This window comes from Belonocnema kinseyi, chromosome 3, assembly GCF_010883055.1.
Source record: "Belonocnema kinseyi isolate 2016_QV_RU_SX_M_011 chromosome 3, B_treatae_v1, whole genome shotgun sequence".
NCBI classification, from domain to species: Eukaryota; Metazoa; Arthropoda; class Insecta; order Hymenoptera; family Cynipidae; genus Belonocnema; species Belonocnema kinseyi.
The window spans coordinates 73,271,053-73,296,227 of NC_046659.1; the positions used below are offsets into that span (position 1 = coordinate 73,271,053).

The 25,175-nt window shown below is 30.0% G+C and overlaps 1 protein-coding gene across 3 annotated transcripts in view; it reads right to left on the minus strand.

The window, feature by feature from the left end:
• Positions 1–9,932: 9,932 nt before the first annotated feature.
• LOC117169223 overlaps positions 9,933–25,175 on the minus strand; it is a 461,284-nt gene continuing 446,041 nt past the window's right edge. For all 3 annotated transcript variants that reach the window (XM_033355482.1, XM_033355480.1, XM_033355481.1), the window contains 2 exons: positions 18,487–18,738; positions 9,933–11,972 (listed from right to left, as the gene is read on the minus strand). In XM_033355482.1, coding sequence (XP_033211373.1) covers positions 10,194–11,972; positions 18,487–18,738 — 2,031 coding nt within the window. In that variant the 3' untranslated portion in view covers positions 9,933–10,193. The remainder of the gene's footprint in view (positions 11,973–18,486; positions 18,739–25,175) is intronic.

A 25,175-nucleotide genomic window follows, 5' to 3' on the forward strand; every position in this document is an offset into this window, starting at 1 on the left:
CTCGATATTTTATTTACAAAAAAAGTTCTGAGGTTCAAAAAAACATTCAGAGAACTGAAAAACTGTGGTCGGTAATATAGGTATTTAGCTGTGTCACATGCCTTTAAAATCAGTATAATAAAAAAATTCCATCCAGAAATACATTTTTTTTCAATTTTTGTTATTTTAATTTCAAACCATAATTTTAGAAACTTCAAAGATTAAAAATCATTTTTCTTAAAAAAATCTAATTATTGTATTTTAATGCACAAATGGTATTTATAAAAAAAATCCTAAAATTTTTTAATTCGGGAATTTCGCTGTTCGGATATTTTATAATTTGGCAATTTTATGTCGTAAATATTATGATACGGGAATTCTCAAAATCGGTAATATTATAAGCTGTTTGAGAATTTGATTATTCAGAAATTTTCGAATTCAGGAATTTGTCAATTCAAGAATAATCCAATTCAGGAATTATATTTTTCGGTGTTTTAGATTTTTCCCCTTTTGTGATAAAAAGATATCCAATTTAAAAAAATGTTGTTAGATTTTAATATGTTTAGTTTTTCTAGGACAAAGCCTCATTTTTATAAACCTTAAATAACTCACATCATTTTTAAATACTTTGCAAACTATTCTCCAATTTATCAAAAAAAATCTTAAATTTGTTTAATTCGGGAATTTTGCAGTTCGGATATTTTATGATTTGGCAATTTTTAGTCGGGAACTTTATCATAGGATCATAGGACTTTATCATTCGGAAATTTCCCAATTCGGGAATTTTATTTCTCGGTTTATTTTCAGTTGTCTCTTTTTGTGATAAAAAAGATGTCCAATTCTCAAATTTTTTAAAAACATTTCAATACGTTTAGTTTTTTCTAGGAAAAAATCTGATTTTTATAACTCTCAAATAACTAAAATAATTTTCAAAAGTTTTGCAAACTATTCTCAAATTTTTTGAATATGTGGAAACTTTATCGCATTTAAATTTTACTTTAAAAAAATTTTGAAGCGTTCAGTAACAAAAATGCCCAGAACGCAAATTAATTAAAAATAAGTTTAAAACTTTGAAATTGTTTAAAATATAATTACATTTTTCTTTGTAATAAACAAAGTATATCTAATTTTCAAAAATATTGTAATATTTCAATATGTTTACTTTTTCCGGAAAAATTTCCAATTTTAGAAATACTAAAATCAATTTTTAAAGCTTTGTAAATTATTCTAGAACTTTTTGAATACGTAAAACCGTTATCGCATTCAATATTTACTCTCAAACAAAAATGCGAAGACCTTAGCATTTCAAATTATCAGATTCTGAATAATTTTCTTTTTTACGCTTGTTCAATTTCATTTACATAAATTTTGAGCCCTTGAAACTTTCTATATGATTGAAACAAATTTAGTATAGTTTGAAAATATATAGGAAGCAAAACGACTTTTTTTTAGGACTAGGCTATTTTTCATATAAATTTTCATTGTCTTTTTTTTCACCCTAGTATTCGTTTATAACAAAAACAAAAATTATTCCTCCAGGTGATTCCGATAACAAAATTCAAGAAAAGCGCCTAATATGAGCCGTGTAGACACAGTGACGGAGTATAAAAATATAAACATCTAATGTAAGAATGAAAGCATGATATTGTATAGAGAACTTAATATAAAACTCGTACGTAATAGTCGCCGATCAAACACTCTTCAAAACGTAGGCCGTTCTCAATATGGAAGCAAATTGGTACGAACGATCTTATAAATATCTAGATAAAAAATGTCATAAGTACATGGAGTAAATTACTAATTCAGTAAAATCTATAGATGTGTAAAGTCTGGTCCCAACTCATGTCAGATAATTTTTTGATTTTCCTCAAAGAATCTTAAATTCAGTATTTTTTGGAATTGACCTAGCTGCATTGTTTACTCAATTACTCATATACTCATTTTTGATGCGCAAAAATCAGCCATTGAAGATAATCGTTCGTTACAATTGAATCCATACCCTAAATCACACCACATTCTTTGCTCCACTTTTTCGGCACCAATCATCCTAACAGCCATAGTTATATTGGATCCTAATAAAATGCTTGGCATTCCATATCAAGAGGGTCATTCAGACTCTCAAAATTGTTCTTTCCATTTAAAATTAGGTTTTATCATCTCTCGATAATTTAAACGACTAAGATGATTTCAATTATGAATAAAGAAAAAGGCGGAGTGAAAATGCTAAAATTAATATTAATTAAAGTAAAGCAGGTAAGATACTTCTTAAACTCCCTAGCGGACTTTGTGAACGGAACGGTTTCGCAATTGCCTGAACGTAGTGACCGTTCGATGCTAGGGCATATTTTCATCCTTTTTCACACTTATTCACAATTTTACATAGAAATCAATACTTTTTTTTATCTTTTTACACATTTATATTTATGTGGTAGTATTTATCCATGAGTTAATAATTCGTTAACACACGAATAAATACAAACTTTTTTGAGACATTAAAGGTCCTTTTTGAAAAAAAAATTTAAACCAGATTTTTATTTGAAGTCACAACGTCATAAACCTCGTCGGAAACGACCTCGTAATTCGCGTCGAAAACAACGCTCACTCACTAGCGGACCGGATGAAACGAAAGGTCACGCTACGGTCTCGCTGTAAAGTGAAATTTCCATAATATGACAATAAAATTAATAAAAGCAGTAGTATAAACATTTACATTGTGCACTGATAATTCTAATATAACATTTTTTTATTATTTATATTTTTATATTTAAAACTTTTATTTTTCAGCGTACGCTAAATAAAAAAAATAAAATATAAAATATATAAATAACATCAACTTTAAATTATAATTGCAACAATTTAGATGTTGATTTTCCTGCTTTTTCACTCATGTACGTAATTGTTGCAAATTCGCAAAATTTTTCTGCTGAAGATTATCTTTTTATTTATAGATTTTATTATTTGGTTGAAAAATTAACACTTTTTGAAAAAACACATCCTTTTTGGTAGCAATTTCAACTGTTTTGTTAAAAATTAATTTTTTTAGGTGAAAAGTTCAACAGATTTTGTAGAACATTAACTTTTTGTTTGAAATTCATATTTTTTTGCTGATAAGTCAAATGGAATCTTTTTTAGATGCAAAATATTTTTTTTGAAAATTAGTCTTTTTGATTTAAAAGATGATCTTTTTCAGTAGAAATATTGCAGCTTTAATGGATAAAAATGAAACTGTTGGTTGAAAATTCAACTATTTCCTATAAAATTTAGTTTTGATTTAAAATATGTGTTTTTGTGTTCAAACGTGAATTAAAATCTTTTTTAGTAAAAATTCAACTCGTTTTTTGAAAATTTGTATTTTTGATTTAAAAATTCACCTGTTTTAGCAGAACTGGAATCTTTCTTGGATAAAGTTGCAACTCTTTGTTTGAAAATTCAAGAATGTCTTTGCAAAGTCAAACTTGTTAGAAGATTCTGCTGTTTTGTTGAAAATTCAACTGCTTCGTAGAAAATTTATTTTTTTATTCACGTTTAATATTTTAGTGTTGAAACGAGAACTGAAATCTTTTTTCGATGAAAATTCAATTATTAAATTTAAAAAAATTAGAAATTGATCTCTTTTCAGAGAAATTTCATCTTTCTGGGATAAAAATGCAACTCTTTGTTTGCAAATTAAACTATTTTATTCAAAAGTCATACTTTTTGGTTGAAAATTCTACGGTTTTGTTGAAAATTTAATTAATTTGTAGAGAATTTACTTTTGTTTCAAATTTATATTTTGGTGTTGAAAAATGAACTGAAATCTTTTCTCGATGAAAGTTAAGCCAAAAAATTGTTTTTTTTTTTTTATTGAAAATACATCTGTTTTAACACAAATTTCATTCAGTTAATTCCGTTTTTTTTCATTTAATCTTTCTTGGATGAAAATGCTATGTTCATTTTTGGTTAAAATTTCGTGCGACTTACTTCTTATTTAAATATTCATATTTTGACCGTGAAAATTTATCTTTTGATTTAAAAATTCATCTGTTTTAGTATATTCCACTACTTTGTTTGAAAGATTTGGTTAAATAACTTTACGAAGATATAATTTTCTTTAAATATTTATATTTTTAATAGAAAATTCATCTCGCTGGTTAAAAGTTTAACTTTTTTGTTGAAAATTATTCTTTTTTAATTGAAAATTCAACTGCTTGGGTAAAATTTAGCTACACTGTTAATTGTTTTTTTTAATGAAGCCTTATACATGCGGTTAAAAATTTTAATGTTTAATGGAAAAGCCTTTTTTGGTTTAAATTAATTTTTTTTCTGAAAACGTAACTTTTCCATGTTTTAAGATTGATTTTTTTTAGTTGAAAATTCTTTTTTTTTCCGCAAAAAAAATAATTCTCTTGGTTTGAAATTTCATTTTTGTTGGAGAAAAATGCATCAGTTTCGTGTAAAATCATTTTTTATGCCAAAAACTTATATTTTTTCTTTAAAAATCAAATTTTTGTACAGAAAATTCGTCTCTTGGCTTGACGGTTCAGCAATTTAGATAAACTTTTATTTCTTTCTTGGGAGAAAAATCTTGATTTGACAAAAATTAATCTTTTTGGTTTTAAAATTCATATTTTTTAATGAATTTCACCTTTTTTTATTGAAATATAAACTATGACCATTTTTGTTGGGAATTAATTATTTTGGGTCAATATACGGTCAGGCAACAGCGTCGTTTCTAACGTACCTTCCGACGTAATTTTTTCAAGCAGTGCCCTACGTTTGCGCTGATAGAAATACATTTGTGCGTTGATTTTTTTCCCTCAGCGTAAGCGATTAAATTATTTTAGCATTTTCACTCCATTCTCAATTTATCTGAATTAAGATATTCTAACGAAAAAATCATTTTCTTAGAAATGACTTTAAATTTAGATAATTTGAACGAGACTTGCTCCTATAATACTTTAATGGAAAGACATATTATTGGAAACTACATTTTCATCTCGCAGAAAGAGACTTAAAGTAAATTTTGTTTAAAATGACCTTCTCGAAATAAATTGCCTTAAATTCTCCTAGCACGCAACACTCAAATTCATTACATTTTTGGATTTCATTGTATGGCAGCTTCGTATCCAATAAGTACACTTAACTGCCAACTACAAATAAGCTTTCTAACTACCTACTTCTAATCATCGATTTGGAGATGTATTTACGCTGCGATTTGATATATGTATATAACATACAACATTAATTATTATTCGTCCAGCTACGCGCTATTTATACAATAAATAAAGTAGTCTACAAATTTAAACGCATTCTCGATTCTAGCTACTCGTTTCTAAAGTCACAGAAATAGAATTCATCTCCCTTATTATTTATTTTTTTCTTTCTTCTTCTTCGCGACACACGTCCTACATCGTTTTTACCCGGCTCACGTACACTGAATTAATTAGAGCGGAAGTACTCGTTTTTTTTCTCTTCCAAATTACTTTGTTCTTTAAGAAATGTAAAGGAGTCTACTGAAATTCGTAAGGATTAATGATAAATTTAAGGGTTCGAAATATGCTGGTTTGAGTCTTCAGATTAAAAACTTTCAAATTTTTAATGAAATTAGACAAATCTAAAAGCTGAGTGTTTGTAAATAGTAAAAGATTTTTTATCACACGTGCATGATTTCAGCCCTTTTCGACGCCTATGAAGCGGGTCTAAAGCTCTACTTTTTACTCCCTCGGGTGCCAAATAGTACTTTTTTACTCCCTAGGATGTAAAAGTACTTTTTACTCCCTAGGAAGTAGAAAGTGATATCAGATGTGAATAATGAACATTATACTCGCATTTTACGATACTTGGCCCACTCACTGTAAAAACTGTAATGAAATTTTTAGTGCAGACAATAGAATTTTGCGGTAATTGATGGAAAGTTACCATATATAACTCGTTAAATTACCGTAAATTATCAAAAATTTCTGGAAATTTATAGAGATATTTAAATTGAATTTTTGGGTAATTTATCTTAAGTTGGCATGAATTACCTGTAAAATTTCCATAAATTACCAAAAAACTTTTATAAATTTCCGCAAATTTATAGACATTTTGTAATTGAATTTTGGATAATTTGTCTTAAGTTACCATAAATTACCTGTAACCTAAACCATAAGTTACCAAAAAAATTGCATAAATTTCCAGAAATTTATTAAAATGTTTAAAATTAAATTTTGAAAAATTCATAGTAAGTTATCATATTTAGCTGTAAAATTACAATTCTTGACCGAAAATTTCTAAAAATTTCCGGTAATTTATTGTTCTTTTTAAATTTAATTTTTGGTCATTTACCTCAGGCTATCATAAATAACGTGTAATATTACCATAAATTATCCAAAATATCCTGAAATTTAGGAACATTGGTTCACTTGAATTTGGGTAATTTATCTTGAGTTACCATGAATTACCTGTAATATTACCATAAGTTACCAAGACATTTATTAAATTTCCAAAAATTTATAAACATAAATTTTAATTCTATTTTGGATGATTTATGGTAAGTTACCATATTTACCTGTACAACTGCAATAAATTACCAAAAATTTCCATAAATTACAGCAAATTTATTGATACTTTTAGTTTAAAGTTTGGATAATGTATCTTAAGTTACTATGAAATACCTGTTATATTACCATAAGTTACCAAAGAAATTTCATAAATTTGCGGAAATTTATGAAAATGGTTTCAACTGAATTTTTGGTACTTTATGGTAAGTTACAATATTTACCTCTAAAATTACCATAAATGACCGGAAATTTCAAAAAATTTATGAACATTTAAAAATTTAATTTCGGGTAATTTATCTTAAATTATCATAAAATATCTGTAACATTACCACAATTACCATATTTATGTGTAAAACTGCCATAACATTTGTTTAATTGAAATTTGGATAAATCATGATATGTTACCATATTTATCTGTAAAAGTACCATAAATGAATAAAAAATTCCAAAAATGTCCGCAAATTTATAGAAATTTATAAATTGAATTTTGGGCAATAGACAGCAAATGAGAGTAAATTACCTTTAAAATCACCATAAATCATGCTACCTTTATTCGAAATCTAATATGGGCTGAAATCCTGCCTGTATTTCGAGAAATGACTGATATAATCGATTTGTTATAAAAAATAACGTTCAAAAAGTCCCTTTTCTCCCCCTAAATACATAATATGCTAAAATTCAAGACTAGGAAAAAGTTTTAATTGAAGAGAAAATGATTAAAAACGTATGGAAGACATTGGTGTTCTAAAAAAATTCGAATATGTCGCGAGAACCGTTTTAAAATCGCGCATTCCCTAGCGGATCTCATGGACGGAACGGCATATTTAAAAAAAAGTTGTTTATTTTTTTTATTTAACAATGAAAATTCTTTTAAAAATAACAATGTCGAACATACCATTTTGTGGGAATTTATCCAATTTATGCGAAAGTACACAGAACTAGTGGGGTAACTTGCCTTGAATGATGTCCAGCAGTATCAGATACTTAAAAAAAATTTACAACTTTTCGAAACAAATTAATCAAGAAAAGTTAGATTTTTATTAAAAATTATATATAGCTACTTCGGATGTGTGTTAATTTGTTTATAAAAGTTGTAAACAATTTTTTAAATATCTGATACTGCTGGAAATGATTCAAGACGAGTTTCCTAACTCTGTATTATTTGGCATAAAATAGAGAAATTCTCAGAAATTGTCATCCTCGAATTTTTTTACAATCATTTTTCATCGTTGAATAACCAAAATAAAACAACTTTTTTTAAAATATGCCTCGAAAACTTTGTCAGAATTTAATAATCTTTAATCTAAAAAATGATAATTCGGTGGAATATTTTGGCCTAAATAGTACACTGTGTATCGAGGGCATAAGAAAAGTTATTTTGATGACCGTGTACATGCGGCCCGAGCGAAGCGAGGGTGGAAGTTACACGAGGCAAAATAGACTTGCGCCCTTAATACTACACACTATACTTTTTATCCTACCCTCCTTGAAAACAAGCATGTGAAGCAGACAAAGGAAGTTTGGTGCGCACGACCAGATATGGTCTGAATCGATAAATCTCTTTTTATCACTCTTAGTTCTCCCTTTCACAATTTTCCCGTTCCGATTGTCTTTTCCCCTTTCTCATTCCCCTTTACCATGCCCCTTTCCCTCCCCCTTTTCACTTTTCCCTTTTCAGCTGTTCCCCTTTCTCGTTTTCCCCTTTACTTTTCCTCATTCCCCTTTCCCTTTTTACCATTTCCCCTTTACAATTTCCATTCCCCTTTACCCTTTCTCATTTCCCCTTCCCCTTTCTCAATCCCCTTTACTATTTTCTTTTTCACTTTCCCCTTTCACCCTTTCCTCTTCTTTTTTCTTTTTCCCATTTCCACTCATTGTTCCCCCTTATCCTTTGCACCATTTTAATTTTGCCCTTTCTTCATTTCCCCAATCCCTTTACCCTTTTTATTTTTCCTATTCTGCCCTTTCCCCTTTTATCTGTCCCATTTCCGCCGTTTTATTTCTTCTTTCCCCTTTCACCCTTTCACCTTTTCTATTTTCCCTGTTCCCCTTTCTTCATTTCCCCATTCTCTTTACCCTTTTTATTTTTCCTATTCTGCTCTTTCCCTTTTCCCATTTTCGCCTCTTTCTTTCTTCCTTCCCCTTTCCCCTTTTCCGTTTTCTCATTTTTTCCTTTCCTCTCTTAGTTTCCTCTTTGAACCTTTCCCCTTTCCCTTCAATCTTGTGCTCTTTTTCCCATTCCCCCCTTTCACTGTCCATTTCACTGTCCCCTTTACCCTTGTTTTTGTCCTTTTTTTCTTTATCCCCTTTTATTTTTATATTTTACCCATTTCCCCTTTTCCTTTCCCTTTTCGCCCATTCCGGTTTCTCATTTCCTTCTTCTCTTTTCCTCTTCCCTTTTCCCTTCCCCTTTTAACTTTTCCCTAGTCAACCTTTCCTCGTTTCCTTCACCCTTTTTCTCTTTCCCATTTCACCAATTCCTTTTTTCTTTCCCCCTTTCCCTTTATTATTTTCTCCTTTTCCCCTTTACCTTTCGTAAATATTTAATGATGAAAGGGTTCAAAGAAAAAGCACTTCAATTTACATCATACGATATCACCACTTCTGCCGGGCTTCCCACTTGCGCGGTGCAGTGCATGTTTAGCGGGCGTAAAGTTTCATGTTGGCCCGGCGGCGAAGTGCGCATGTGCGAAGGCCACTGGGCTTCAAGTGGCCACATTGCGCCTGCTTCACGTGCATGCAATGGCGCGTTTTCAAGGGGGGTCGAATAAAATGTTAAGGGCATGTGATACTAACAGTTTCCCCGGCCTTTTTTCCACAAAAATGAAAATTTGTAAAAACTGAATTCGGAGATGCTATAAAATATCATAACAGACGTCTCCGGACTTTTTTTTGAGGGATAATAACAAAAAAAATTTATTGTGGAAATAAAAATGTTATGCATATGCATTATTTTGAGGTTACGTCGTTTTCCATCTCTGCGTTTTCGATAATTTGGAAATTATTTATGAAATAAACTTTTTCGATTGCCTGCAAACAAGGTTAGTTCCGGGAGATTAGTTACTATGTTTATTTGTAAGTCCAAAGTTTTCGGCCAAAAATATTGTGTAGATTGGAAGTAACGGTCGGGTGAATTGTAACACACATAACCTTGAAATATTCACGCACGTCGTTAGCAATTTCAAAAATTTTTTGAGAAAAATAAACACAAAAAAGTGTATGGGGACGTCCTTTAGCATGTTCGCTATCATTTCCCAGATTTTGAAGGCAAAATATTTCTTATCCTAGGAAAAAAGCCGGGGGAATCTAACACTGAAAAAATCTATACTATTTCCTAAGCGCTTTGAAAATTAATCACATTTTGCTAAATTAAAACTTTTTGAATTAACCCACAAAAAAAGTGTGTGGGGACGTCCGTTAGCATGTTCGCTATCATTTCCCAAATTTTTAAGACAAAATATTTATTATTCTAGAAAAAAAGCCAGGGGAATCTGAAACTGGTAAAATCGACAATTTTCTAAGTATCATATGCCCTTAATTTGTCCATGGACACGATCTGCTACGGGAATTATTAATGTAATTTTAGCTCACTTCAAAATATAAAAATGCTTGAAAAATTTAAAAAATCCAACTATCGGCTAAAATACGTGATCAAAAAGCTGAAGACGTGGTCGCGAAATGAAGGTTGGAAAATTATTCATTGCTAGGGGAAAGGGAAGGATGAGAAGACGTGGTTGGCTCATTAATTTGCTTTTTGGGGCGAAAACTGGCAGTCAGTGAAGAGATCCATCCGCTTTGTTGAGAGGGTTGATCGTGAAGAGAGCCACTGTTGCTGCTGCTTCTTGTCCCGTCAATACTCATCCCGGTCTTAAAGCGAGAAAACAACCCCGGAGATGATTTCTTCGTAGAAGCTGGAGACGAATAAGCGATTGGTTTTTTCGCACAAGTCGTTATCGACTCCTTGCAGAGCATCGAATCCAGACTTCCCATATATTGTTCCTCAATCTTTTTCTGCTCCAGCAAACTCAATATTGTTGTTTCATTCTGCTTCGTGATTTTCGATATGTCTTCCATGCTAGCAGAACTGCGTCTGATCTCCACTTTTCCTAAATCTCCGCCAACATCAGTAGAACTACCAGGATTCACTTGATCCACGTGAACTTCCGGTTTCTTGGGTCTGACATCGATTTCCCTAAACTGCCGAAAACTAATCTTCTGCTCTATTTCCTTAGTTGGGCTTTGGCTTTTCGCCAAGCCAATTTTTCCTTCAGGATTGGAGAGATTCCTCCTGTGCTTTGGAAGAGAAGATTCTAGATCACTCGCTGGTAATGTCTCTAAGGAAACGGAAGGTCTCTTTTCCTTGGCGAAGACAGTTTTCCAGCTTTTGTTCCTGCAGTCTTGAAATTTTCTGGCTTTCGGAAAAGTCATTGACTTCTTATCACCGCTCGAAAGATCCACAATATTTTCTCTATCTTCCTTATTAGATTTAGAGAGATTGCATTTTTTACAAACTGCATTAACATTGTTACATCTTATCGTGGAAGATGAGCTGCTGCTGATTGAATTACTCTTGTTGAGTCCTTTGGAAGTTGGAAGCTTTATTGGTTTGGATATGGGAGGTTCCTTGGTATCGAAGCTGATGCTCAATCGATCTGTTAGGTTTCTCAATCTCGAGAACAAAGACTTGTGGTTATTGGAACTGGATTTGTCTTCACAGCAACAGCAGCGAACCTCTTTCACAATTTCTCTGGAATTTGTTCCAATTTCCGGATCACTGTCAATGCTGATTGATCTCTTGTTAACATTATTCTTCTGTGGAACTGTTCCTACAGAAACATTCCCATTTCCCTCGTTTCTTCTTCTAGAGATCATGGATTCTATCAATAACAGTTCATTCCTCTCAAGTTCTTCGAGGATTCTGGGCTCCTCACTTGATTTTACACTGATGGGAGAGCTCATGTCGCTGCTCAAATTTTCTCCTTTACTTCGTCTTCTGTCATGTTCTCTCATTGCTTTGGCGAACTCGTGGTTGTGGTAGTCTAAGGAAGATTTTTCTCTACTGCCTTTTCGACTTCCTGGGTAACTTTTTCTACCAGCTGAAGAGGCTGATATCGTCCCTTCTGTGGATATTTTGAATTTAAGGGTCTTCTCGCTGATTTCGACTTCCGTTGCGGTTTCTGGATCCGAACTTTCGAGATTATCTGCCTCTTCGATTGTGAGGTTCTCCATTCCGTCTTCATCTGTGGACCTTGATCGGGAGTGAATGGTGCAACCGGATCGCTTTGAGCGAACGCTGTGGGAAGAGGTGGATTTTACAACTGCGGAAGAACCAGAATTTCCGCCGGAAATGGCTGACGGTGCGTGTTCTCCAAGATCTACGACGCTCTTACGATGATGGCGCTCGTCCTTTGCCGCTTCGTTGAGCCGACGATAATACTCTAGGGCGAACCGCACTGGCGCTACTATGAGTTCCTGGAAAAGAAAATTCAAATTTAGGAAGTCGAAATTTTTTATGAACAAAATTGAAACGAAAGATTGGTTAGAAGTAATTAACCTTCAAGTAGTAGAACTTCGAAATTTTCCGTTCTGCCTAGAACGGGTCCAGTAGACCCGAGAAAACTTCAAACCGAAATATCTCCGGTTTAAATAGATCTTGATCCATTTTTTTTAACTGTAGCCTAGAGTCTTGCAAAAATGAATGTTGTAGAAATATATATGAAAATTAATTGCGTATTGTAAATATTCCGCAAAAAATTAGAAAACTTTTGAGAAAAAAACACCGTGAAAAAACCTTCCGGGTCCCTGGGACCCGTTCTAGCACTTGAGGGTTAATTTATTATATTTTTAATTCAAACTCGAAGGATGAGAAGATATGAAATGATTTGTTTTATATAATTCAAACATGGAATCATTTTTCGAAACGTCATCATTCAGGGAAATTATGAATCATTCGGGTAAATATGGATCAACTTTTATGCTCTATAATTCAGTGAAGTGTTATTATTTGTTAATAAAACTTTCTTTACATTGTACAAGTAATACTCTTAGGATCATTCTATATAAAAAAATGATGTAACTAAATATATCAAAGATATCGTACACGTTGTTGTAGAAAACCTGATTTTCTGCGAAACTATGCTGCTATTTTTAATTTGTTTTTCTATTAAGAAAGATTACGACTATCTGCAGTATAAATCATATAAATAAAAAATGATAAATAAGTAATTTTATTACATGATAACATTTATTTCTGAATATTTCTAAACATTATTGATTCAATTTTGGTCTTGAAGACTTCAAAAAGTGTCAAAAAAGACACTGAAAAGCATAGGACATTTTTTTTTATTTTGCGACATTTGAACAATTTTAGGAAAACCGAATTGTTTGATAAGATAATCAAAAGTTTTGAAAAGATTCCAAATAATTAAAATCTTGAGAAGATTTAAAGTTTAAAATAAAATACAGATTTTTAAAGATTTAACAAAAAATATTGACCTCTTTAAGAATTTTAAAAGGATTCAAGAGAATAATAAAATTTTCTTGAGGTTAATACCATTTTTAAAAAAGAATCTGGAAGAATTTAAGGATTTTAACGTTTTCTCTTTTTAAAGAGAAAACATTTAAACATTTAAACAGATTTCAAACAATTTCTTAACATTACGAAAAAGAACATAGAAGATTTAAAAGAAAATTTGTGTAACTTTTTATATTATAAAATTTGAAGAAAAAATGAGTAAGTTCAAGAGAATGCCAACATTTCATTTGGATACCTCGGAATTTTTAAAATGTTTTTTTATTTTTTAAAAAATTCAAAAAGGAATGTGGAAAATGTTTAGAAATTTTTTTTGTTTTGAAATTTTTTTAGGAAAAATCAAAATAATTTTAAAAGATATTCAAGAGGTTTCGAAATTTTGAAAATATTTTAAAAAAGGTTAAATTTAAAGATCAAAAATTTTTTTTTTAAAATATAGATTTTAAAATTTAAGAAATGAACCTTTTTAAGAATTTTAAGAAGTTTCAAGAGAATGAAAATTTTTTACCTCGATTCCTCGGAAATCTTTTATTTATTTTTCATTTAAAGAAAAATAATTTCAAGAGAATATGTAAAAGGATTTCAAAACATTTCTAAAAATTACGAAATTGAATATATAAGATTTAGAAAAATGTATGTACATTTTTATATTATAAAATTAAAAACCAACTGATTAAGTTCAAGAGAATTAAAAAATTGTCTTTGGATTCTTCCGAAAATTATTAATGTTTTTTTTTTATTTAAGAAAATTAATTTTCAGAGAATACTTCCAAAGATTTCCAAATTTTTCAAAAAAGAATCTGGTAGATTAGGAGGAATTTTTTGTTTATTTTGAAAAATTTGTAGGAAAAATTCAAATGATTTTAAACGGCTTTAAAGTTTTGAAAATATTTAAAAAAGATTAAATTTTAAGATTTCAAATATTCTTTTCAATAAAGATTTGTGAAACTTTAGAAAAAGAAGCTTATAAGAAATTTAAAAAGATTTCAAAAGAATCAAGAAATTTTCCCTCGATTCCACGGAAAATTTTTATTGATTTTTTATTCGAAGAAATTCATTTGAAGAGAATATTTAAAAAGATTTCAAGAAATTTCAACATTTTTCCAAAAGTGTCAAAAAATAAGCTGGAAGATCTTGAAGTTTTAACTTTTAATTTCATTTAATTTTGCAGAATTTTTATAATTGCTAAGAAAAATTCAAATAAAATTAATAGATATTTTCAATTTACTTCCAAACCTCTGACAGACCTCAATATCTTTTACAATGACTCAAAATTTTCCTAATATTTTGTAAAATTCTGTAAAATAAAACAATTTTATTTCTTATTTTCTAAATTCTTTTTCAACACATCTCAAATGTCCAAAATATTTCTGAATTATAATTTTTTCATGAGACTTAAAATATTTCACGGGACGTAAAAAAACTTCTAAACGTTTTAAATGGGTTTAAAAGTTTTAAAGAGATGTTTAGAAAACTCAAAATATTTTGAGGTATTAAAGATTGTCGAAATATTTCAAAATATTTTAAGGGACGAAATTTCAGTGAGTAATTTTGAAAGCTCAAAAAAATTGTGAGGCACTTCAAATGATTAGAAAATTTTTTCAAATTATTTGAAACTATTTTGAGTGATTTTAGGGTATTTTAGAGAATTTCATAGGATTAGTGAAGTGAGCTTTCAGAAGATTTCAAGACATTTAAAATAATTTGAAAGGTTTAAACCCTTAAAAGCTCAAACCCTTATTCAATACTGAAGTAAAGTAAAAAATATACAGAAAGTTCCCATTAAGAAAAAAATGATCTACAGAGTAGATAAGATACTACCTTGACCAATATTTACCCCGGTGTTCCACAATCATCCCGGTTGACTGTACAGTCATTTTAGAAATTTTAAATTGAATTCAGAGATAGAATTCTTTTTTCTTAATTCTTTCTATATTTTGAATGTTAATTAAGATTTATTTTTAAAAAGAACTTTTTTCATTATAATTTGTGATAAATGCCGGGGAAATGTTATCCAGTATGGGATATTTTTTAACAATAAAGTGTTTAGAAAATTATTTCAATATTTGTATTGAAAGAAAGGATAAAAAATGTCATTTAGATAATATTCCCTTAGTAATTGTTCTTCTAGTCCAAAAAAGCTCTAGTCCAAAAAATATAATTTCAATATAATTTCCAGGAAGCTTCTGGCATACAACCGGCCGAAATCGTCTGAATGCCTGTTTTTTAGCATTTGCTAAAGTTTTCGAAAAATTGCAATATTTCTGGAAATAATAAAAAAATGTTATATTTTAATGAATGTTATTAATAATTATCAAAATATTATTGTTTGTATTTTTTCAATCATATGGTAAGTACAATAATTATTTGAAATTTTGCGACTATTTTACGACAAATTCGACCCTTTGGTAAGATCAAGGATGCAAATTTTAAAAATATTTTAATAATTCATCAAACTTCAATAGACTTATCTTTAAAATGAACCAAACAAATATGCCAAATATTTATTATTTCCATTGTTATTCCAATTTTTTGAAAAAATTGAAATTTGACGTTGTTTTGCAATATCTTTTTATTAAATTGACATTTTTTCTTCAAAAATAGTCAGGCAGACGAAACATTTTATTAACTTGTGTGTAATTATGAGGAAAACAATTTCATGATAATATTAAAAAAAGTCCAAGTAGGCGCCGCGCAACTACAAAGAAAAGTTCCGTAGCCAATTGAGATGTTCAAACCTCCCACTCCCATAGTTTCCCTCCTCCAATCCCGATAAATTGCCCTACTTACTCTCCACTCACTTTACACTTCGCACTTCCTTCCACAACTTCTTCCTTTTCTCCTTCTGATTCCCCACACTCCCCCTACTTTCCTTTCGCTATTCCTTATTTCCCCTTATTTCCCCAACATACCTTCCCTTAGTTTTTGCTTACTTCTACTTCTTCTCTTCTCATTTTTCCGCACATCCCATAATTCTCCTCGTTTCATTTCCCATCACTTCCCCTACACCCCCTACCCTCATTTTTAATCACTTCTTCTACTTCCCCTTTTTTCATTTACCCTCAGATTTCCTTCTTCGCCTTCCACCTTTTCATCTCATTAGCCCTCACATCCCCTAATTAACCTCTCATATTTCCCTTCACTTCCCATACTTCCCCTAATGTTCCCTCTCTTCCTGACACCTCATTAGTCCTCACTTTTCCTTCCCCTTCCATAATTTCCCTCACTTCAACTAATTCTCCGTCTTGGAGAAATCCTTTTTCTATCCCTCCACTCATTACTCCTTCAATTTCCCTCACTTATTCTGCTTCACATAGTTTTCCTTAATTACCACACACTCATTTTCCCTCACTTCTACTTCCTCTTACCTCATTTGCGATCACTTCTTTTTTTATGATTTTCCTCACTACCCGCATTCTTCTCCAAGGGGAAATCTCACTTCTAGCTTTCCCCCACTTTTTCTACTTTCCCATCACTTCCTTTGCCCTCCCGCACCCTCTCACTTCCCTCACTTAGCTTCCCACAGTTTCCCTTACTTCCTCTAATTATCCTCCAAGGAGAATTCCCTTTTCTATTCCCCCTTTCATTTAACCTCACTTCCCATTATTTTCCTTACTTCCTATAATTCTTTTTAGAGAGAAAATTCCCTTGCTACCACTGCCTTTACTTCTCCTCACATCCTCTCCTATTATTTCCCTTCCTTCTCCTACTTTTCCTCATTCTCATCTCTCCTTTACTTGCCCTCCTTTCCTCATCCTCTCCCTTCCCTTACCGCCTCTTGCATAATTTCCCTACCACCCCTAATTTTCATCTAAGGGGAAACGTCCTGGAAACCTCTCCAATCATTCCCCCCACACCCCATAATTTTCCTTTTTTCCATGATTGTTTTCAGAGAGAAAATCCTCTTTTCACGCCTTCCCTTATATGCCCTCACATCCTCTCCCATAACTTCCCTCACTTCTCCTACTTTTTCTTGTTTTCATCGTTCATTCATTTGCCCTACCTTCCTCATCCTCTCCCTTCCCTTACTAATCCTTCCTTAATTCCCCCTAGTTCCCTTATTTCTCATCTGAGTGGAATCTCCTGAAAACCTCTCCCCTCATTTCCCCTCACTACTAATCATTTTCCTTGCTTTGCATATTGCTTTTTAGAGAGGAAATCCTCTTTCTACCATTTTTCTTATTTCCCCTCACATACTATCCTATTATTTCCCTCCCTTACACATCCTCCCACTTCCCTTACTACCCCTGCCATAATTCCTCTCACTTCTTCTACTTCCCCTACTTCCCTTAATTATCTTCTAAGGGGAAATCTCCTGGAAACGTCTTCCATCATTTCCCCTCACTTTTCATACTTTTTCTTGCTTCCCATAATTATTTTCATAGAGGAAATCCCCTTTCTACCCCATTCATATTTCTCCTTATATCCCCTCCCATGATTGCTCTCACTTATCCTACTTTTCTTCCCATAATTTCCCCATGCTTTCCATATTTACCCTTCTATAATTTCACCTTACTTCGCATAATTATTTCCTCCTGTCATTCCACCTCACTTCTTCAACTTTTCTTCCAATATTATTTACTAGCCCTCCTTGGAAAAAAGTATGACGGACGGACGAACGGACAAACTGGCGCCCAATCGAATCTTCTGCCTGAAGCTACGAACCCCTAAGAAGTGAAACACAGCAGCAGCTCAAAAAATAGGCATGCAGATCCTTTCCGCCGGTATTGAAAATTAGTCAATGGAAATTTTGAAAGTATTTTCGACGATTATTATTTCATTTTAAGGAAATTTTGTTTAACATAGTAAAAAAGTATTAATATGCAGTAGTATCAAAATCGTGGGAGCGTAATTTATTCAATTCCAATCAATCGAAACTTGTGAAATAAGCTAAAAAGGATTAAAATAATTATTAACACTTTAAAAAGAAGTGTCAGTAAAGTTCCTGGTTCTTTTTCAAAATTCCAGGACGTTTCCAAGTTTTCCAGTTTCTTTATCAAAAATCCACAATTTTTCTAGAGTTTTCCAAATTCTGTATAAATCCAGAGCTTATTTAAAGAAAAGAAAATACTGTCTATAAGAGTGACTTTCTTAAAATTTTCAATTTCAAATCAAAGTAATACTCAATATCTTTATTTATTGACACATTTTTGTGATTTTCTAGATTTTAGCAAAGCAAGGTCTTTCTATTATTCTAAATTTGGCATGTATTCATTCATAAACTTGAGACATTCAATAAATCGTGAATTCACATGACCTCAAAATCTTGAAGAAATGCAAATTTTATTTCTTTCATCTCCCTGAAGGAAGTTCTCAACTTTTGTATTGAATAGTTATCCAATTGTACGAAATTTACTCACTTCGCTTGAATATAGACAGCTGGCATCTTCGTGCAAAGCACGCAAACTTTTATGTTATATAGTTTCGAATTTAAAGTGGTTCCGACTTACATACCTGAAGTTCCGGGAATAGTTCGCCAAGAGACTCGAAAAGAGGCAGGAGAACCAGGCCGATGAAACTGCATTGCGACGAAGGTTTGGTCACCTTATCACGGTCCATGAAGGGTGTGACCGGAAGTCCTTCCAATTTCTCTGCATCGCTTTGTTTGAAGAACTCCTGTAGAAGACTATCAAGCCAAGGCTCGGCGACATCCATCGGTCGTGCCTCGTTGCTAATATCGGAAACTTTGATCAGAATCATCGAGAGCTAAAAGAAATTTCATATTTGTATTACGTGCCTGTCAATAAAAGTCGAAAATTAATTTTAAATTTTCGGAAAGAAGCATTTTTAATCCTAGTTTCAGGAAGTTAGTATTCTTGGAAAATTAAGTACACTCGTTCGCTATCAACCTTTCTTTTTTCACAAGAAAAATGCTTGGATTTAAATCTTGATTATTGAATAATTTGGAATTATGTTTTGAAAATCAAGAATGTTCAATTGTGTTTCCTCAAAACCGTGGAACTTTTAATTATAGAACTTTAGACTTCAAAATTATGAAAGTTATAAGTTTCACAATAAAAAATTCTGTAATTATGATGATTTATAGATGAAATTTATTAAATTTAGAAGATTAAGAATTGAAACTTCTTGACAAAATTTAAGACTTTTTATTTACACGTCTTCAAAATTGAATAAATTTCACATCTGCACAATTGAATGTTTTTTTTTTATTTCAGATCTTTGAAATAGAACTATTCCAAAAAATCATTTAAAAATTCATCATTTTCTATTATACAGTTTAAATATTGGAATCTTGAAATGCAAATATTCAAATTTGAAGATTTTTTCATTATAAATCTTCAAAATGGAACTATTCTAACAAAACATCGAAAATTACATGCCTTTAAATTTAATTCTTCAAAACTGAATAATTGGCAATTCTACATATATTTCCAGAATTCAAGAATCTGCAATTGCAACGCTTCAAAATTGTATGATTTTGAATGGTAAATCTTTAAAAAAGAAAACTTGAAGAGTTTTTATTTTAAAAAAATTAAAAATTAATAAATTAGGCATGTTTAGAATTGAATATCACTATTGAATATTTTTCCATATAAAATTTCTGAAATGGAACCATTCCAAAATAAGCATTAAAAATTGCATCATTATCAATAATACACATTAAAGATCAATCTCCAATTGTGAATATAAAAATTGAAGAATTTAACATTTTTATTTGTTAAAAGAGAAGAATTTTCAACTGTAAGTCTTTTAAATTAAACTCTTAAAAAAAAGAAAAAAAACGTTCAAAATTAAATAAAAATGAAAAAATATGAATTTTGCATCTTTAAATATAGGTTTTTTAATTTGGAAACTTACAATTAAAAATTATGCAAGTTTCAAGTTTAACAATGAAATATTTTGTAATTTTGATAATTGAATTAAAAATTTCTGCAATTTAGAAGATTGGGAACTGAAAACTTTAGACCCTTGACAAAATTGAAGAATTTTTAATTGTACTTCTTTAAAATTGGACCGATTTTAATTTTAAATGTTTGAAATATATTTTTTTTAGGTTTTTCATTTACATATTAAATTAACTATTTTTAATTTATTAATTCTATTACGATATTGGAAGTGAACGATCCCACAATTCTTAGGACCCTCATTTTTACAAAACTGTTACTATTTTTTAATTTTTAATTCACAATATTGGGATTTTTTAAATTCTAATGTTAAATTCGGATTGAGTGACTTTAAATACTTTAAAGAAATCATATTTATTTATTCAAGTGCACATACTCTCAGAATTGATTCTTCTAGCAATAATGAACAGTTCAGATAAAAAAATACACATTGTAAATATTATTGATTGTAAAAAAATTGTTCCTATTAAAAGCGACCTTAATATACAGAATCACCCATATATTCAGGGCGAATTCTAATAATATCTATCAAGGCGTATAGTTCAAATAAATTTCTATAAGCATATTTAATATAAATCTTATCAAATTAAACCAAAAAAATTACAGTTATCAAATTCTGTCAGCATATTTGATAAAATTCTATCTAATTCAATAAAAAGAATTTGTCGAATCCAAATCTGTGAGCACATTTAATAGAACGTTCTATCAAATTCAATCTGTTCAGAGATCCTATGTTTTTATATAAGAATTTCTTATTTAAATTCGATCAAATCTCATTGGCAAAGAAATCGTATCAAATTTTGTGTTTCAGGATCTCAGATATTTTTATAAAATCCTAACTGTTGAGAAATCGTATTATTTTCCATCTAAGTTCCTCAATGAAATTCCATCAAATCTTATCAGCTCAAGACTTTGATCAAATCCTATGTTTCAGAATTTTGAAAATAGCTAGCAAATTATAATTATCGATAAATCTTATGATTTTCTATCAATAGTTTTTTATTCAAATTCAATCAAATCTTTTTAGAAAAAAAATGGTATCAAATCCTATTTCAGAATATCGGATATTTTTATCGAGTTCTAACTCTTAGGAAATTGTACATTTTCGAAATATGGTAAATTTATTTTAAATTTAACCATCGAAACATCTTATACATTTCTATTAACCGATTCTGATAAGAGTTCTACAAAATCTTATGGACACATGACTTGAATCAAATTCTATGTCCTAGAATCTTGAAATTAAAACTCTCTTAAATCTGAACTGCACAAAAATTGTATTAAATCCTATTTTTCAGAATATTGGATATTTCTAAGAAATATTAACTGTTAGAAATCAGATATTTTTCTATTAACAGATTCTTATTAAACCTCTATCAAATCTTCTCCACAAAGAACTTGCATCAAATCTTATCTTTAAAATTTCATTAAAAGTATCATCTTTCAGGTTTTCATCCAACTACACGTATTGAGAAATCTTATATTCTTCTATTTATATTGATACAGGATCGGCTTGGATGTTTATCAAAAAGCATATTAAAATTGAACAAAATTTATGGTAGAATATTTGATAGGATTGGATTATTTCGCTTTTATACTAATTTTGAGGTTTTATACTAAATTCACATTTATCTTAAGATATTTTACCCATTCTAAAGTTTATTTTATTATTTATAAAATAAGTTTTTATGCAAAAAAAGAAAAAACTGATTAATGTTGATGAAAATTGATACTGGAACTTTTGACTCGGATTGTACAAGCAGGCGCCACGTTTTTATTGCAAAAGGAGCAAATTAACCAATCTGTATTAATCTTTTATTTCTATTGAACTTGCACGAGAAACGCGGCCACTGATCAATCTCTCAAGATACACATTACACGTGCGGGTTTTTATCCAGTGTGAAATTATGACTTGAATTACAATATCTGATTTATCAGACTTTAAAGAAGAAGTGCTCTATAGAGAGTTAAAAGAATATTTTATCCTGAGGGATCCTGATGTTTGGTCTTTTAAAATGTATTAAAATTTTTCGATATATTAATGTCTATTTAAAATGCTATAAAAGTAAAACATTTAATTTTTCTTTGATATGATTTTTCAGACATAATTTGTACAATCGAAAATTACTTCAAATTCAAATGCCAATTCAAACCATTCTTCTTGTCAGGTAAATAATACTTAGTTAACGTTCTATTATTTTTTTAATAATAACGGAAACAAACTAAAGTATATTTGTTTATTTATCAAAATAAATCAAGTTTCAAATTTGAAGCATATAAAAAAGGTACTCTAAACACAATTGAAGTGATGTGAAATTATTTGACACTATTGAGGGAAATGTTTAATATACGGCTTTCACGAAGCAATGCCAAATTTTACACATTTTGAACATTAAAAAGTGAAATTATCCGAAATTACACAGTATTAATTTCGAATGAGTGTATTAACAGAAATTTAAAAAATATGACATTTAAATCTAAAAGATAAGAAGTTGTTATAAGGAAAACAGAAATGCATTTGAAAAATTTTGACGTTTTCAAAAAGAAGTGTTTCAAATTTACAGATTTAAAATGATAATTTATTAATCTACATATTAGAAAAAAAATCTGTAGCCAACTGTTTGTAGATCATTCCATTTTATTCCGCGGAAGTCGGTTGTGTCCGACTATTACTTTTTTAAATTTGATTTTGAAATTTCAATGTTGCAGTAAAAATGTCTCATTTATGTACACTATTGAATTGTGGAAAACTAAAATTCGAGGATTTGAAATATTTGAATAATTCAAATAGATATATGATTAATACATATCAATGTTTAATTAATAGAAAAAATATGCGTTTGATTTAAACAAATTTTATTTAAATCAAACAAATTCCAGCTTTGACATAGGGTACAACAAATACTCGTTTGGTTCAAACAAACATTTCTAAATTTTGAATCGGTGTTTTTTTAAATTCAATTTGTAAAAATGCCGTGATTTTTTTTGGGTTTTGTCGGTATAACAGATTTTGTAAAAAAGTGTTCTTTTTCAGATGAAGTTAAACACTTTTTGAAAGATTCGCGAATCCCAGAAGTGAGCTAATTTCATTTCTGATTTATTTGGACATGGAGAATAAAATGCTTATTTTTTGTATATCAATTTAGTTATTAATGAAAATTTATTTAAAATTTGCTAAAACTTTTTGTTCTCTTTACTGCGTCCAAAAGTTTTCTTAGTTTCTGATTGTATTGTTAAACTTAAGGATATTCAGTAATTACCTCAAGATAAATAATTATTAATGTTAAAAATTATTGATAAAATATTGGAAAATATTCTCATACTTGATGGTAATTAATTTTTGATGATAACTGAAGGGAACATTAAAAAATAAGTATTTCAGGATTTAATTGTTTATTAGACAATACTTTTTTTAGACTTTAATGTTTTTTGTGTGGATAACTACAATTTTCAGTTTTAATATAATCATTATATTGTACGGCTTATTTTATTCCTTGAAAAATTCTCTACAAAAGTTTCTGGTGCGTTTTTATTTAGAAACTATACAATGATTATTTATGTAAATAACATTATTTATTTAAAAAATTTTTAGTAAGCACGTACTAAAAATACGTGTAGAGAATCTCTTAAGGAATAAAATGAACCCCAAAAAATTACGATTAACTAGGAATTGAATCTTTTAGCTAAAGAGCAAGAAAAACAAACAACTCTGAACAACTATTGTTCACCATCATTTCCCTTCATAAATTAGTTACAATTAATAATGGAAATTTGCCTAAATTGCTTGGAAAATTCCAACAAACACAATATGATAATAATGAACTATGGCAAACTTAATATTAAAATAAATTAATAATGATATAAATAATAAATATCAATTTTAGCAGAGTTTAAAGAATATTTTTAGAAGCCCGATCAATGAAAGTGTTAGTGGGAGGTGACATCAGAATGGTATTGTTAAATGTTCAACCTATTCAGAAACTAACACAACAATGTGACGTGAGTTCTAATAATATTCTTAAAACACTAAGACATTTTAATTTAACCTTATTCTTTAACCGAGAATAATCAGTATAAATAAGTGATCTTTTTCGTAAGAAAGAGTTAGGTGATGAATGAAAGAGCTATAAATGTAGACCTAAAGAGAAAAAAGTTCACGAAACCACAAATTCAAACGATCGGTTCTGAATTTAGTCATTAGCGTGTGTCACATCAAGATTAATCGTTTCAATGGAAAAACAAACAGACTCTCGAGAAATTAAATGAATAGGTACTTCTTTTGTCATAAAAGAATGTATCTTGAAGGATAATTAATGGAATAATATAATTACTAAAAATAACCGAAAACGGAAGAGAAAGTTCGCTAATATAATTTATATTCAAGGTGATGTATAAATGCATTTGGACATTCATTCTTTTCTGTCACATGAGCAACCTGACCTCCAGTTTCTGAACATCACACAGATTAATGTACCTTCAAAAGTCGTTAACATTCTTAGATTGGTTGAAGGATTTAATAAGAAGTTTGGTGAGAAAAAGTCTGTTCAGTTGTTAGAAGCTGGCAAAGACGTTGAAATAAATATTGAAACAAATTTTGATAAAATTCGAAGAAATAACTTAAGAGGAGTTTAGATGTAGATTCGCAGGGTTATCTACTGATTTTGTAACTAGCAGTTTTTTGAATCGATAACAGACAAGGAACTGAATGAGGGATGTAAATTAACAAAAGATTTCCTAAGAAATAATCCAAATCTCTTAGTTATGTAGTAAAAAAAGCTGACAAGGTAAATATTGCAATAGCATTTTTTAAAATTAAATATAATAAAAAAATGCTGGGATTCCTCATGAAAGAAATAGTTTTGAATTAACAGGACATGACCATATTAAAAAATTACAAAAAACACCTTCATAATTTCGAATAAATGTAGAGTAAAGTGTCATCTCTCCTTATCACATGGGCTAATTAAAGTTCATAATCTAATTGTTAAAACCAGCAATATTAACATTAGATTCTCCAAATAAAAAATTAGAAGAACTAGTAGGCAAAATTATTTTTAAAAGTCAATAACAGTTTTTATAACTTTTTATAACTTTTCAATAACATTCAGCTCTGAATGTCAACGTGAAGAAATTCAAGCAAGCGCGGGTAAACGGCGGGAGTAACTATGACTCTCTGTGTTGTGGCGATTTAGATGGGAGGGTTGCCAGCCCGCCCCATCTCATTACAGCCGGCCCAGTTCTTAGAAACAGAAAAACCGGGGGGTTCTCGGATGGCCC